Below are 13696 nucleotides of genomic sequence, written 5' to 3'. Positions count from 1 at the left end.
TTTTTAGCCTCATGTGTCACTCCTTCCCTCCTCGCACCCATCTTTCACCCGTTTTCATCTTTTGTCCCTTCATTCACGTAACAGCTGCACTTTTTTATCTGCCCTTCTTTCTTTATCCTATATTTTTCATCATTCATTTTGATCTAATTTGCGATTATATTATCTGTTGATCTTCGCTTCTCACTCACTGTTTCCACTCTATTACCCCCTCCGCCTTTGCTTCCTTTTTCTCTTTCTTCCCTCTCGTGTTCTCTGTTTGGTCCCGCATTTTCCTGCTCTTTCTCTTCTTTTTCTCCACTCCCACCCCATCCATTCATCCTTTTCTCTCTTCGCTTAATCTGTGGTTACTCCTTCTCTTCCCTTTTCATGCTTTCGGTGTGGTTACCCCTTCTCTTCCCTTTTAATGTTTTTGGCTGAGGTGACTCCTTCTCCTTTTTTAGGTCGAGCCTAGACAAAAGCAGTGCTGTCTAGCGCTCGACAACTATAGTCTCCCTGTTTTGGGAATGTGGACACGAGTCGGAACGCTTGCATTTTCCGTCTCGGATTTGTCCTCGTGCACGCGCCTTTGCTGCTGGCAGATTTCTGTGTGGGAGAGTTTTCGCTCTCGTTTTCCAGTGCTGGGTTTTTTTTTTTTTTTGGCCTGCGATGAAAGCCTGCATTTTATGAGACAAAATGCAAACATGCAAGAGACTTTTAAATTAAATCACGGCAGCAATTTACTATTAAAACAATCTTATTTTGGAGCCTGCATTTCGTGATTTTTGTGGGGCGCGTACTTCACATACACTACGGAAACAGATTTTTCAATCAGAGACTTTTAAATTAAATCACAGCAGCAATTTACTATTAAAACAAAACAATTTTGGAGCCTGCATTTCCTGAATTTTAGCAGCAATTTACTATTAAAACAATCTTAGAGCCTGCATTTTCTGACTTCTTTTGGGTGCGCTGAAAGGCTGCATTTTCAGTTATTGCGAACATCACATTCAGAATGATGTTTAACTTATGCAGCGCTCTGACACCCTCGAGGTGCTAGCCTTTACACATGCATGCATACACACAGCCCTCACACATACAAGCATACATGCGCCCCTCCCCGCCGCACATACGAGTACACAGAACACACATCTTATGGTGCACACACTAGCACAGAACTGAAGGCGCTAGCCTTCACGTGCGCATGCATATACACCGCCTCAAGCATTCAGGCATACAGACGCCCCTCCCCTTCGCACATACGCATGCACATAACACAGTTCCTACGTCTCAGATACTAGCGCATAAAGATACAAACATCCGCCTTCCCTTCAAGCCATACTAACCTCATCAGTGGAACTTAAAACTGCAGGTGACACCGCAGGGCTCCCCCTTCAGCATAGAAACGCCGCGCCATTGCTGCTCCTTTAGCCCGGCACTCCGTGGGCGCTTGCTTCCATTAGAAAATGGAAGTCCCGCCCTACTAGTTTCCGGCAAAAGCACGCACACGTCTTGATATAAAACTGGTTTCTATGCTTTTTTTCGAGACTTGCAATTCCCAAAAACACTTTTACAGCAGCATTACTCATCAAGTGTTTGGCACAGCATCGGTGCAGCTTATACTGTATGCCTCTAACATTCATGACCAGGCAAACGCGTTTGAAGAAAAAGCTTTTATAAATGCTCCTTGCACATCTATGCTCCTGCCTGCCACATTTGCATTGAATAATGATGAGATGTTATACATAAACAAACTAATCATCTATAAAACTTGTCTGCTGGCATAACTTCAGTAGCAATAGTTCTGCCAGTATTTTAATTAACTATACAAATGCCAGTAATAATCGTGAACAGCCTTTAGACCACAGCTTTCGTGCTGGATGTAACGGTAACATGCCAAATTCACTACCAGAAATTAGTAGGAAAAAAGTGGGTTAGCTAATTGGAAGCTGCTTACTATCTTTTGCTATCCCAAACAAAACAAATTTGTTTTAATTGCCAGCCTAATTACCAGCATATATTCATCATGCTTCTTTAGTTGATGAAAAAACATGTAGAACGGTTAATTATGCAGACTCCACAGTATGAGTCTATATCACAAACACTTATTCAGCTTTCAACACTTTTACAGCAGCCATACTCATTTAGTGTTTGCCAAAGTGTCACTGCAACTACTATTTTGTGCTTTTTACATTTATAAGCATGCATATGTATTTCAACATTAAGCTTATACCTACCACACTTTCATTGAATAATGACAAAATGTCACATAAACAAACTAACCATCTATACAGAGGTAAGATAAAATTGTCTTTTTAATGACCATGCTGTTTTAAAGCATTACAAGTATTAGTAGCTTGTGCATCCTCTTAATATATTCTCTCAAAAAATGTCTTTTTTATGACAATGCTGATTTAAAGCATTATAAGTTGTAGGAATTTTTGCATCCTCTTCATATATTCAATCACTATCACATCTTTCTACCCTCACCCCTGTCACATTCTCACCTCCGTAAAAAAAGTGTCACCGTACCTTACACAATCCCAACAGTAACAGGTTATACTCTCGCAATACATGAACTCACCCTCATTCCTTCACTCTCCCTTACAAACACACCCTTTATTTTCACACCTCTCTTCCACATACAGCTTCACACGTCTGTCATCACACACCCTTACATATTCATAGAATGATTTTTAATGTAGAAGCTCCCAACCCACGACGCATATCTCCCAATATGCACAGAACTAGCGCTTTGCGAATGCACACAATAGGGCTGAGAATGCTAGTCTGCAATTTTTAGACCACCCTTAACTTATGAATACCACACACATACATAACACCACACACATAAGACCACACACCACACACATACACCACGCACACATACACCACGCACACATACACCACGCACACATACACCATGCACACATACACCATGCACACATACACCATGCACACATACACCACGCACATACACCACGCACATACACCACGCACATACACCACGCACATACACCACGCACATACACCACGCACATACACCACGCACATACACCACGCACATACACCACGCACATACACCACGCACATACACCACGCACATACACCACGCACATACACCACGCACATTATCACTCCGCACCACCAGCACCACCACATCACTCAGCACCACCAGCACCACCACATCACTCAGCAGCACCAGTCAGCACCACCACATTACCACTCAGCAGCACCAGTCAGCACCACCACATTATCACTCAGCAGCACCACCAGCACCACCACATCACTCAGCAGCACCAGTCAGCACCACCACATTATCACTCAGCAGCACCACCACATTATCACTCAGCAGCACCACCACATTATCACTCAGCAGCACCACTCAGCACCACCACATTATCACTCAGCAGCATCACTCAGCACCACCACATTATCACTCAGCACCACCACATTATCACTCAGCAGCACCACTCAGCACCACCACATTATCACTCAGCAGCACCACTCAGCACCACCACATTATCACTCAGCAGCACCACTCAGCACCACCACATTATCACTCAGCAGCACCACTCAGCAGCACCACATGATCACTCAGCAGCACCACATTATCACTCAGCACCACCCAGCACCACCACATCACTCAGCAGCACCACCACATCACTCAGCGGCACCACCACATCACTCAGCGGCACCACCACATCACTCAGCGGCACCACCACATCACTCAGCGGCACCACCACATCACTCAGCGGCACCACCACATCACTCAGCGGCACCACCACATCACTCAGCGGCACCACCACATCACTCAGCGGCACCACCACATCACTCAGCGGCACCACCACATCACTCAGCGGCGCCACCACATCACTCAGCGGCGCCACCACGTTATCACTCAGCGGCGCCACCACGTTATCACTCAGCGGCGCCACCACGTTATCACTCAGCGGCGCCACCACGTTATCACTCAGCGGCGCCACCACGTTATCACTCAGCGGCGCCACCACGTTATCACTCAGCGGCGCCACCACGTTATCACTCAGCGGCGCCACCACGTTATCACTCAGCGGCGCCACCACGTTATCACTCAGCGGCGCCACCACGTTATCACTCAGCGGCGCCACCACAGCATCACTCGGCGCCACCACAGCATCACTGGTTCAAATATGTTCTCTCAATGTTTCAAGCTTTATTACAAATGTCACAAAAAGATGTTAATATTTCACTTCTGTTCTTGGATTTTCGTCACAATAAAATACATTGAACATAATCTTCACAAAAGTTATTTACAAAAGTTTAAGCTATTGCCATTATAAATTACAATCACTTTTATTTAAGTATTAATTATTTAAAAAAATTAATCGCCATTGTTATTTGTAATATCAATACATCTAAGTCACGTAAATACAAAACATGTTGCATTACAAATGCTATAGGTGTCACATTTGCGAAAGTTAAAACTATTGGCATTGTAAATGACAAAGCTATTAATTTACCTACTTTCAAAAACAACACATAAATAAAAAAATTGTCATTTACAAGACCAATAGCTCAAACTTTCCTAATGCGAGACCTATTGCATTGCAAATGCTTGTCATGTTATAGCGCCCCTTCGCATTCAACTCAACGCAAAACTCTGCTCCACTCTTTTCTGTCGTCTGTTTGGAGTGACCAGCAGCTCCAGGGAGGAGAAGCCCTGAATAATGAATGGCTTAGGGACCCCGCATTAGGGTCCTGCTCCTTGTTTAATTCAGAAATAGCTCTCCTCGGGTCTCCTGGAGTTCTTCTCCTGTCTCCTATAGTTCGCTTAAATTCGACCTAATCTTTATTGGATTACCCTCTCCTCTCTTCCGAGATCTCACACAGTTGTCTCCTCGCTATCATTCCTCCCTTCTCCTTTCGCTCTGTTCTCGTGCTGTTGTCTGCACCCCATGTCTCTTCTGATCCAATCACCGAAGCAGAGGTTCGGCCACGGTGTCTGAACCGCTCTGATGGCTGCTTTCCTCAGCTATTATTTTGGGAGGGAGGAGGCGTTTAACACCGTGAATCCCGCTCACAGTCCCAGGGAAAGCCGCTGTCCCGCCTCCTCGTAAGCAACAAACGCAGACAAGTTCTTGTTTGGAAAGGCAAGTTTTAGTGCAGAAACTTGACCGAGATACTGAAGTCCTTTAATCTCGATTATCGAGGCTGATTTATTGGAATGGGGCTGGCCAAGGAAAGTAAGTGCCTCTTTCTACCCAGCTGCCCTTCCTGAAAACTGTTACTGTTTCAGAACCACAATGATGAACATGCATTGGCATAGCCAATAGGTCTCGCCTTTGGGACCTTATAAGTGTTTCGCCATGCAACAGTTGGTGGTGTTGCACAAAGGATATTGTGCTGCATAACTAAATACTTATAAGGTCCCAAAAGCGAGACATATTGACTATGCCAACGCTTGTTTTAGTGTGGGAATGAGCGGGGAATACCCCAAAGAAATTATCAGGCTGTGTGGCATGGATGTATATCCTTAATAGTATGAATTGCTCTGACCTGGAACTACACTGGCTACACCTAAATTAAGGTAAGAGGTTTCCCTTTGGAGTTACCAAATTTGAAGTTCGAAGGCAAATTAGAGTGGTAGTTCCACATGCTGAAATGTACATTGCCATATATGCAAACTATATCATTGGAATTCTTTGAGAATTCAGGAAAGTGAGAAATCATCTCACAAAGTTGATATAAGACTTAGTTTTTTTGTTTAAATAGATTTATTGGCATTTTACTTATTTGACCGTGCTGACAGCGTGAATCTATACAAAGAAACGTTTTATTTTTTTAATGTGAATAGTAAACATGCAATTCCCATGTGCAGAATAGCTTTAACCATCACAGCAATTTAGAAACACATCTACTCTGTTCCTTAATGCTAACATTTACATCGTTTGAACGTACACATGAACTACTCTGTGTGCTATTGTCCACAATCGAAATCACTGTGTAATAGGAGAAAGATCTTAAAGAATAGCAAAGGCGCACATATCGATCACTAGTGAATTCCAATAAAGTATATTTTTTGCCAAAATATTCTAAACATAACTAAAACTTAAAACATCAAAAGAAACATCTGCCACCCACTAAATGCAAATTAGTGTTAATCACACAGAACTTTACATTAATGTGTATTATCAAAACACTTTCACATATCCGCACACCCAATGAATAGTTGACACTTTACACAGAAAGGGGCAGAGCAGCCATTAACGAGGAGGATCTGTGTGCCTGGGGACTGAGGGGGAGCGTGAGGAGCCGTCCATGACAGACTAGGGGACACAACATAGGTCCATTTTATAAACTGAGGCATGCGGCTCCCCATTGCTAAGTAGTGGGGGGGCTGTTTATCAGTCAAGGATTAGCTAGCATGGTGGCATCTATTGCTGTCGAATTGTCAGTCTGGAAGGTGACCAGCAATTCATCCCAATCCTGTGCAATGGGAAATTTATGAAGCCCAGCTATCTCCTCTCTATGCAGTGCTGTACTCTTGGACTGACCCCACACTGCGAATGAACACCTCCAGCTAATTTCTCTCCGTTGAAAAAGGACTTTTTATGTATTGTTCCCTTCCAACTCCTTTTAAAACCTGTTTTTTTTATTTAACCTGTTTGTGTAGTGCATTTGAATATTGGATGTTAACATGAGTCATATTTTACTAGGTAACTTATTGGAAGTGTGTAGCTGTATTGTTAAATTTAATTATTTCTGGATGTGGGGCAATTAATGGTATATAAAATATCTAAAAACCAAATCCCGGTTGTTGACCATAATGTACTGGTCTTAATCTGAGTACTCATTTGCAGGCATTTAGTCACAATCTGTTTTGTCCAGAATGTTTAGTATATTATAATTTTGAATGAAAATAAATTGCCTTATTAGATTTCATAAGGTCATGACTTTCCTCGATTTTGCACCTAGAAGTTGGTGGGGAAGGTGGGCTCAGGGTTGTGTTGGACTTATCTGTAAACTTGAAATGTGGCCTCCTCGACATAATGTTGCCAGTGTGGATTGACAGTGTGGTGTGTAAGAGAAGTTTCATACTCCGAAATGTATATACATTTTTATGGTCTGTACCTTTACCGTTTTCAGATTTGATATCTCGGGCTGAGAGATATAACCTTCCCCATATAGCTGAATAGATTTTCTTAGGCTTTCATTTGTCTTTGTTTATAAAAGTACTGGCTGCTGGGACACTTTCTGCTGTGATTGCCTGCTGCTTGTACTTTGCAATCAGCACTAGATTACGCTCTCCACCTACTGAGTAACTGCATAGCAGACAGCTTCCTAAAACAAACGCCTAGTCAGCAGCGCACGTCCGTGTCTATAAAAGTGAGAACAAAGATCTTTCTAACATGCTAGATAAAAACAAATTGAAAATAGCGGCATGGTTTTGTGTGTAGCCGCTACGGTCAGTTATATTTTGCCAATAGTTCGATTGCATGCCATTTTTAGGTGACATTTGCTCTCAAAATTATAAACTGAATTTTTAGTTGTATCTGAAAAGGTAGAATTTGTATTTTAATTTGCATAATGAGCATTTAAGATTTTACATGGTACCAGGGTAGAAAACGTTCACACCAGTGTTTTATTATCTGGGCTTGCAACACTAATACTTTGAATCTCTATTTTAGGATGTCCACCAGAGTGCTTCTGGCCACCCTCTCCATTCCCATAACCCCTGAGCGCACAGACATTGCACGCCTGTTGGACATGGATGGTATCATAATGGAGAAGCAAAGGCGGCTAGCTACCTTACTGGGTCTGCAAGCACCTCCCACACGTATCAGCCTAATGAGCGATATGGTAAGAGGCTGCAGTCTTCACCAGCAAGAAAAAAACACAAGGAGGTTCTTCATTTTTATGGTGTTGGAATGTGGGTCATCCGCACAGTACTTTAAACGCTTATATTGCTTCCATTCTGAGACTTTATATATATTTTTCCCTTCTTGATTTTTTTCTTTTTTTTGTGATGCAAAAAAAATGAAATGTGTTTTTTTCCGTTTTTTTTTTTGCATCCCTTGTTTGGGGATACATTCTTACGGTTTGAATATCAGTGTACTCTTCCACTATATACACTTTTGCATGCAACAGACACCATCTCTCCATTGCTGAATGATGAGAACATTCCTTCCGGGCATTTTAGATGCTATAGTGCTAATATCATCTCTTGGTCTTGATTCAGGTCCGGTTTAATGTGCTGCAGCATGTTCTTCCAGAAGTAAAAGAGCTGTACAACTGGCTAGAGGTGGATTTCCATCCGTTGAAGCTGTGTGGTGGTGTCACAAAGGTAGGTTTTTTTTTTCCTTTCCTGTTTTGTGCCTTGATGTCAGTCATTGTCAGTCATTCATAGAAATGCTATGTGTCAAAACGGGAGGTTTCCATGAACCTATATTTTCACACAAGGGTGATAAGACTACTGAGCAGCTAAGGGCTCCTGATGATGTTTCAGTGATCATCACCCTCATATTCCAGCATCACAAATCTGCTGTTTCCATTTTCAAACAAAAACTTGGTTAGTCTATTTGGGCTTCCTGCAAATTTTTACCATTTCTCATCTCTTTGACAGTATAGCGTTTTCGAGTAGTGGAAGGTTGGTGCTCTGTAGTTAGTAATAGTCATGTGGTGTATACTGGCCGATAGTATAGTGGACTGTTTTATACTTTCATGGGGAACAACCATTAATAGAAGAACAAAAGCATACTTCTGCATTTTGGGATGTTATTTGCAAACATTGAAAATTGCTGCCTATGTAAGTGTGCACTAGACCCCTCCTTCACCCCATAGTTCATTCTACCTCATTCACATGTCCTTGTTTGTTTATTATTTCTCTTGACCATGTTCCCACTGGCATTGTTTATGAACTTTGTATTCGTAATTCTGTATTGTACGCTTTTCTAATTAATTGCCTTGTTTGTTAATGTAAAATAAAAATAGATATAAAATAAAAATATAAGTGTGCACGGGAGAATTCTTTGAAATAAATAATTTATTTTGGGTACTTTACTATGTCACCAGTATGATTAAGTGAGAATGTCTGTTTCAGGGCCTGTTTCCATGCTTCCATTTGATGTCTTTGATTTAGTAAAATAACGTGAAAAAACTTAAAGTTGTCCTAAGTGTCATAGAAACTTTCTAATCTAATTTGCATTTAGTGGGTGGCAGATGTTTCTTTTGATGTTTTAAGTTTAGTTATGTTTAGAATATTTTGGGAAAAATATACTTTATTGGAATTCACTAGTGATCGATATGTGCGCCTTTGCTATTCTTTAAGATCTTTCTCCTATTACACAGTGATTTGCTGATAAGATACAACCGGTTAGGCACTGGGTGTATCTGGTACACGCATGGAAGCTCCTGTTAAGGCTATATTGCTAAAATGTGTTTTTTGAGTATGCAGTAGACAGCAATGACATTAATTGGTACTCTATGATGTAGCTCGATTGTGGACAATAGCACACACAGTTCATGTGTACGTTCAAACGATGTAAATGTTAGCATTAAGGAACAGAGTAGATGGGTTTCTAAATTGCTGTGATGGTTAAAGCTATTCTGTACATGGGATTTAGTAAAATAAGGTGAAAAAACTTAATGTTGTCCTAAGTGTCATAGAAACTTTCTAATCCTAAGCATATTGTTATTAATTTCTCAATACAATCTTGAGTTTGGTAGCAGTGCTGCATGCTCTTTGTTTCAGTACCAAAGACACATAATCGTATCATTGAAGGCAACACATTGATCTAAGGTCATTTTAGTGTTCCTTAAAAGTTGCTTTGTCCTTAGGTGCAGTTTTGACATTGCTTCCGGTTGGAAAGATATCTGCGCTGAACCTCTGAGATTGCAAGATCAGACATGGATCTTAAGAGTTGAATTCTTGTCAGTTGAGAATGCTACTAAAAACAATAGTCCTTCAATGCCAATACAGAAGACAGCAGCAATGGTTAATATACAGGAATTAACTCTAATTTGAAAGCTAGTCAAGAAAAAAGCTATGCTCTCATGTTATGAAAGCAAAAGTCGTCAAGTCTAAGTCCTCAAAGCGACAGCGTAAAAAGAAACAAGCATTTACAATGCAATTGTTTCGCCTTTGGAAAAGTTAGTTATTGGAATTGTAAATGACAATTTGCATTTATGTGTTGGTTTTGAAAACAGATAAATAAATGGCATTGTCATTTACATTGCCATTAGCTTAATCTCTGCAGTCACTCTGCACTCTCTAGCACTCCCTAGCACTCCCTAGCACTCCCTAGCACTCCCTACTCACTCTGCACTCTCTAGCACTCTCTAGCACTCTCTAGCACTCTCTAGCACTCTCTAGCACCCTCTAGCACCCTCTAGCACCCTCTAGCACCCTCTAGCACCCTCTAGCACCCTCTAGCACTCCCTACTCCCTCTGCACTCTCTAGCACTCCCCAGTCACTCTGCACTCCCCAGTCACTCTGCACTCCCCAGTCACTCTGCACTCCCCAGTCACTCTGCACTCCCCAGTCACTCTGCACTCCCCAGTCACTCTGCACTCCCCAGTCACTCTGCACTCCCCAGTCACTCTGCACTGCGCTCATTTTAAGCCTAGATTTACATGATGTCCACTTTATTGACTGGTCCGAAGTTACTAGTTTTAACTAGGTGCAGGCCCACTAACCTGAAAATCAGCATGCAAACTATTTCAACAATTGTGGTCTGAAAAGTAGAGAATCGGTTTGTATTTTGACCTTCCCACACAATATTATAACCTTTGTTAATTCAATTAAAATGAGTACATTTCTCACAAGAATTACAAAGGTATGGAGAATTGTAGGCATCAGCAACAGGTACTGGATATCAGTTTGTGCATGAAGAATTCCAGAAAAGAGTAAGTTAAAACGCTACTCTACTGCCACTGAGAACTGTACCTAAACCAATAACTAGCACTGGCAAAGCCAAAGAGTCTGGCTTTATTATCCGGCCTTAGCGCTTTTGGCTTTTGCAATGATGGTTTTGTTTGATAGCACTTTATCAGGTTTCTAACCAGGTAAGCCAAAGAATTGTTTTCAACACGTCGGCCATCTAGGAACAGTAAAATAATTAAAGTACGGGGGAAAATACATTAGGAAAAGCATTAAAAAAAAGACCAATCATGCATATGTACATACAGACAGCATGCTCTGAATACTTTGCTAACTTTACCATTCTTTACCCTTCCCAAGATGACTGTGTTATGGAGCCATGAGTGACCTATCTTAGAACGCAAAATAATTAGAAAGAATTAAAAAAAAGTATTCAAAGATAACACCCTATGTTTGCACACCGATGAACAGTCTTGATTGCCTGCAGGCTGATCTTCAACAGTAAGCCTTGTCAGCCACTAACACATATGAAGTTGTAAGGCAGTGATCTATTTAACACTTTCCGATATGCCTGAGCACATGTCTTTTCACTTTACCACTCACTAGTGTGACGTATTAACTGGACCACTGCTGCTAACCCCAAGCTGCATTTCAACTAATATTGTAATCTTAAATGTAAATTAAGGAGTGAGGCCAAAAAAACGAACCAGGTATGAGGCTTGCAACCGTAGGATTATTGTGGATATTTTTTTTTATTACTGGTCGAGTCATTTCCTTATTACTCTCTCCATGTATTTGTCCCGTACAGGCAAAAGCACAATAAAATTCAGAACTTGCCACCCAAAAGAATCAAACAGCATACATGTTTCCATAGTAGAACTCCTTACAAAGTTAACAAGTGCCATCTAACCTACACAGCAGTCTTTTCGACACCCTTGAACATACTCAGTGATGAAGGCACGTTACTATCCAAGGTGCAAAAAACGTTTGCTAAATCTATTTTCCGTGGGGATGAAAGAACCGCAAATCCCAGCAGACGCCGCTATTCTGCAGCTAGGGATGATGTCATCTACAACAAGTCGGGCACACGGACAGCGGGGGGAGGGGGGGCTTGTACGGACAGCGGGTGGGGGGGGCGGGAAGGCAAAGAAAAAAACAAGCATGAAAGCAAGAAAAGGTGCTGACTGTCCAAAATAATACACGCTATACAGTGATAGAGGATCCCCACGAACACAAAGTGAATTATTGCTGCGTCACACCCTCGACAGCAGACCCTCGCCTCGGAGCCCCTTAAAATAACGAGCTGCGTGTGATGAAGGGTGGAGGGGTGTGTGCCTTTGTGAGACTGGCAGCTCCCAGCCATCCTCCTCATTAAAAGATGAAACTGTCCCGATGCAGGGGGTGCCGTGCATTATGTTTGCAGAGTGCAGAGCGGCTTTGCCAGCACCAACAGATTGCGAGCAGACTGTCCAACCACGAGTTCAAAACGTACAGTTGTAGCTACAAAAAAACAAATCCGGCGGGGGGAGGCGGAAGGGCGGGGGGAGGGGGGGGTGCGGGAACGGAGCACGGACAGGGGGAGGGGGGGGGGCCGGGAACGGGCACAGGACAAAATACGTAAACCTACAAAGTGAAAATACATTTATAAACAAAATGCTCCTTACCTGATTGCCTCGTGGGAACTCTAATCTTGCAGCCAACAACAAACACTTGGAAAAAGAAGAAAACAGGCCGACTCAAAAAAAAAAAATAACACCCATCCACTGCCGCAATGACGATCAGAAGTGGGTGGAGAGGGAAAAAATTGCGGGAACGCCCCCGATTCTGGTCCGGCCTTGACGGACAGATCCGGCTAGCTTCCATTTATGGAGCTAGCCAATGGGAGCCGGGGGACGTTCCTGAAGCCAATATATGTAAACATTAGATTTCACCTGCGCGAACTGCTTGCGTAGATCGCCAGGTCGAAACCTAAAAAAGTCCTCAAAGATGGTAATGCACTTGAACCGAAAAAGATGTCCTTTGATAAGGAATCCAGTCCCTACAAGATACCCCCAAAACAAGTGAAGCGGTTTAGTGATGACGCAGATCCAATAGGGATTCAGTAGGGAGAGGGTTGAATATTTCCAATTTTAACTGTGAACAAGAGCATGAGGATATCTATGATCAAATTGTTCTCTGGGTCTACATCACACTCATATTTAATTTAAGGAAGACACTATCAAGTAAGACCTGTATACATGCTGTGGTGGAGAGACCTAACCACTCAAGAGGTGAAATAATGCACAGAATGCGAAGCTTGAAGTGGCATGAGCTTGAAATCTGTTGTTACAGGGAAGTAACTAGTTTGTATCCAGTATTGGGGTAACATTCATATATTCACATGCTTGAATCATCCCCGCCGTAGAGTTTGGAGTCTCACGGTACAAATAAAATTTTTGCAGCGTGAATCTTTCTGGATTCACTATGCTGTGCATTATTCCGCGGTCTTGTGATTGGGTCCGGATTCATAGTCTTTTCTTTGTTTTTTTTTTTCCGTAGCCCAGGTGGGCGTCGACGTCCCACCTTTGGTGCATTTCCGGTGATGTCGGCACACTTCCTGCGAAAGCTCCCACTCCTGGGCGCCATCTTCAGATTCTTTTTTCCGCGGTTGGGTCTGGATCGTTCCCGAAAGGGCGCCAGACATTTTTGGAGAAAGAAGAAGAAAAATACGCACTTTTGCAAGAAAAGAGATTGAGAAGACTACAGGAGACTACATCATCTAAGAGGACGACAAAGGGGAAGAACTACAAGAATTTCGTCGTCAATCGGAGAATGCAAGCTCAGGGGGCCCCCTGAACGCATGAGATGGACAACACTCC

The 13696-nt window shown here is 42.4% G+C and overlaps 1 protein-coding gene across 2 annotated transcripts in view; it reads left to right on the top strand.

Annotated features, from left to right (window-relative positions):
* The window catches only part of EIF3A (eukaryotic translation initiation factor 3 subunit A), a 771171-nt gene that overhangs the window by 151123 nt on the left and 606352 nt on the right, over positions 1-13696 (top strand). For both annotated transcript variants that reach the window (XM_086922925.1, XM_086922923.1), the window contains exons 7-8: positions 7647-7818; positions 8198-8302. In XM_086922925.1, the coding sequence (XP_086779051.1) occupies positions 7647-7818; positions 8198-8302 (277 nt within the window). The remainder of the gene's footprint in view (positions 1-7646; positions 7819-8197; positions 8303-13696) is intronic.

Source organism: Lissotriton vulgaris, chromosome 5 (assembly GCF_964263255.1).
Source record: "Lissotriton vulgaris chromosome 5, aLisVul1.2, whole genome shotgun sequence".
Taxonomy (NCBI): domain Eukaryota; kingdom Metazoa; phylum Chordata; class Amphibia; order Caudata; family Salamandridae; genus Lissotriton; species Lissotriton vulgaris.
This window is presented reverse-complemented; position numbering and strand designations above follow the sequence as displayed.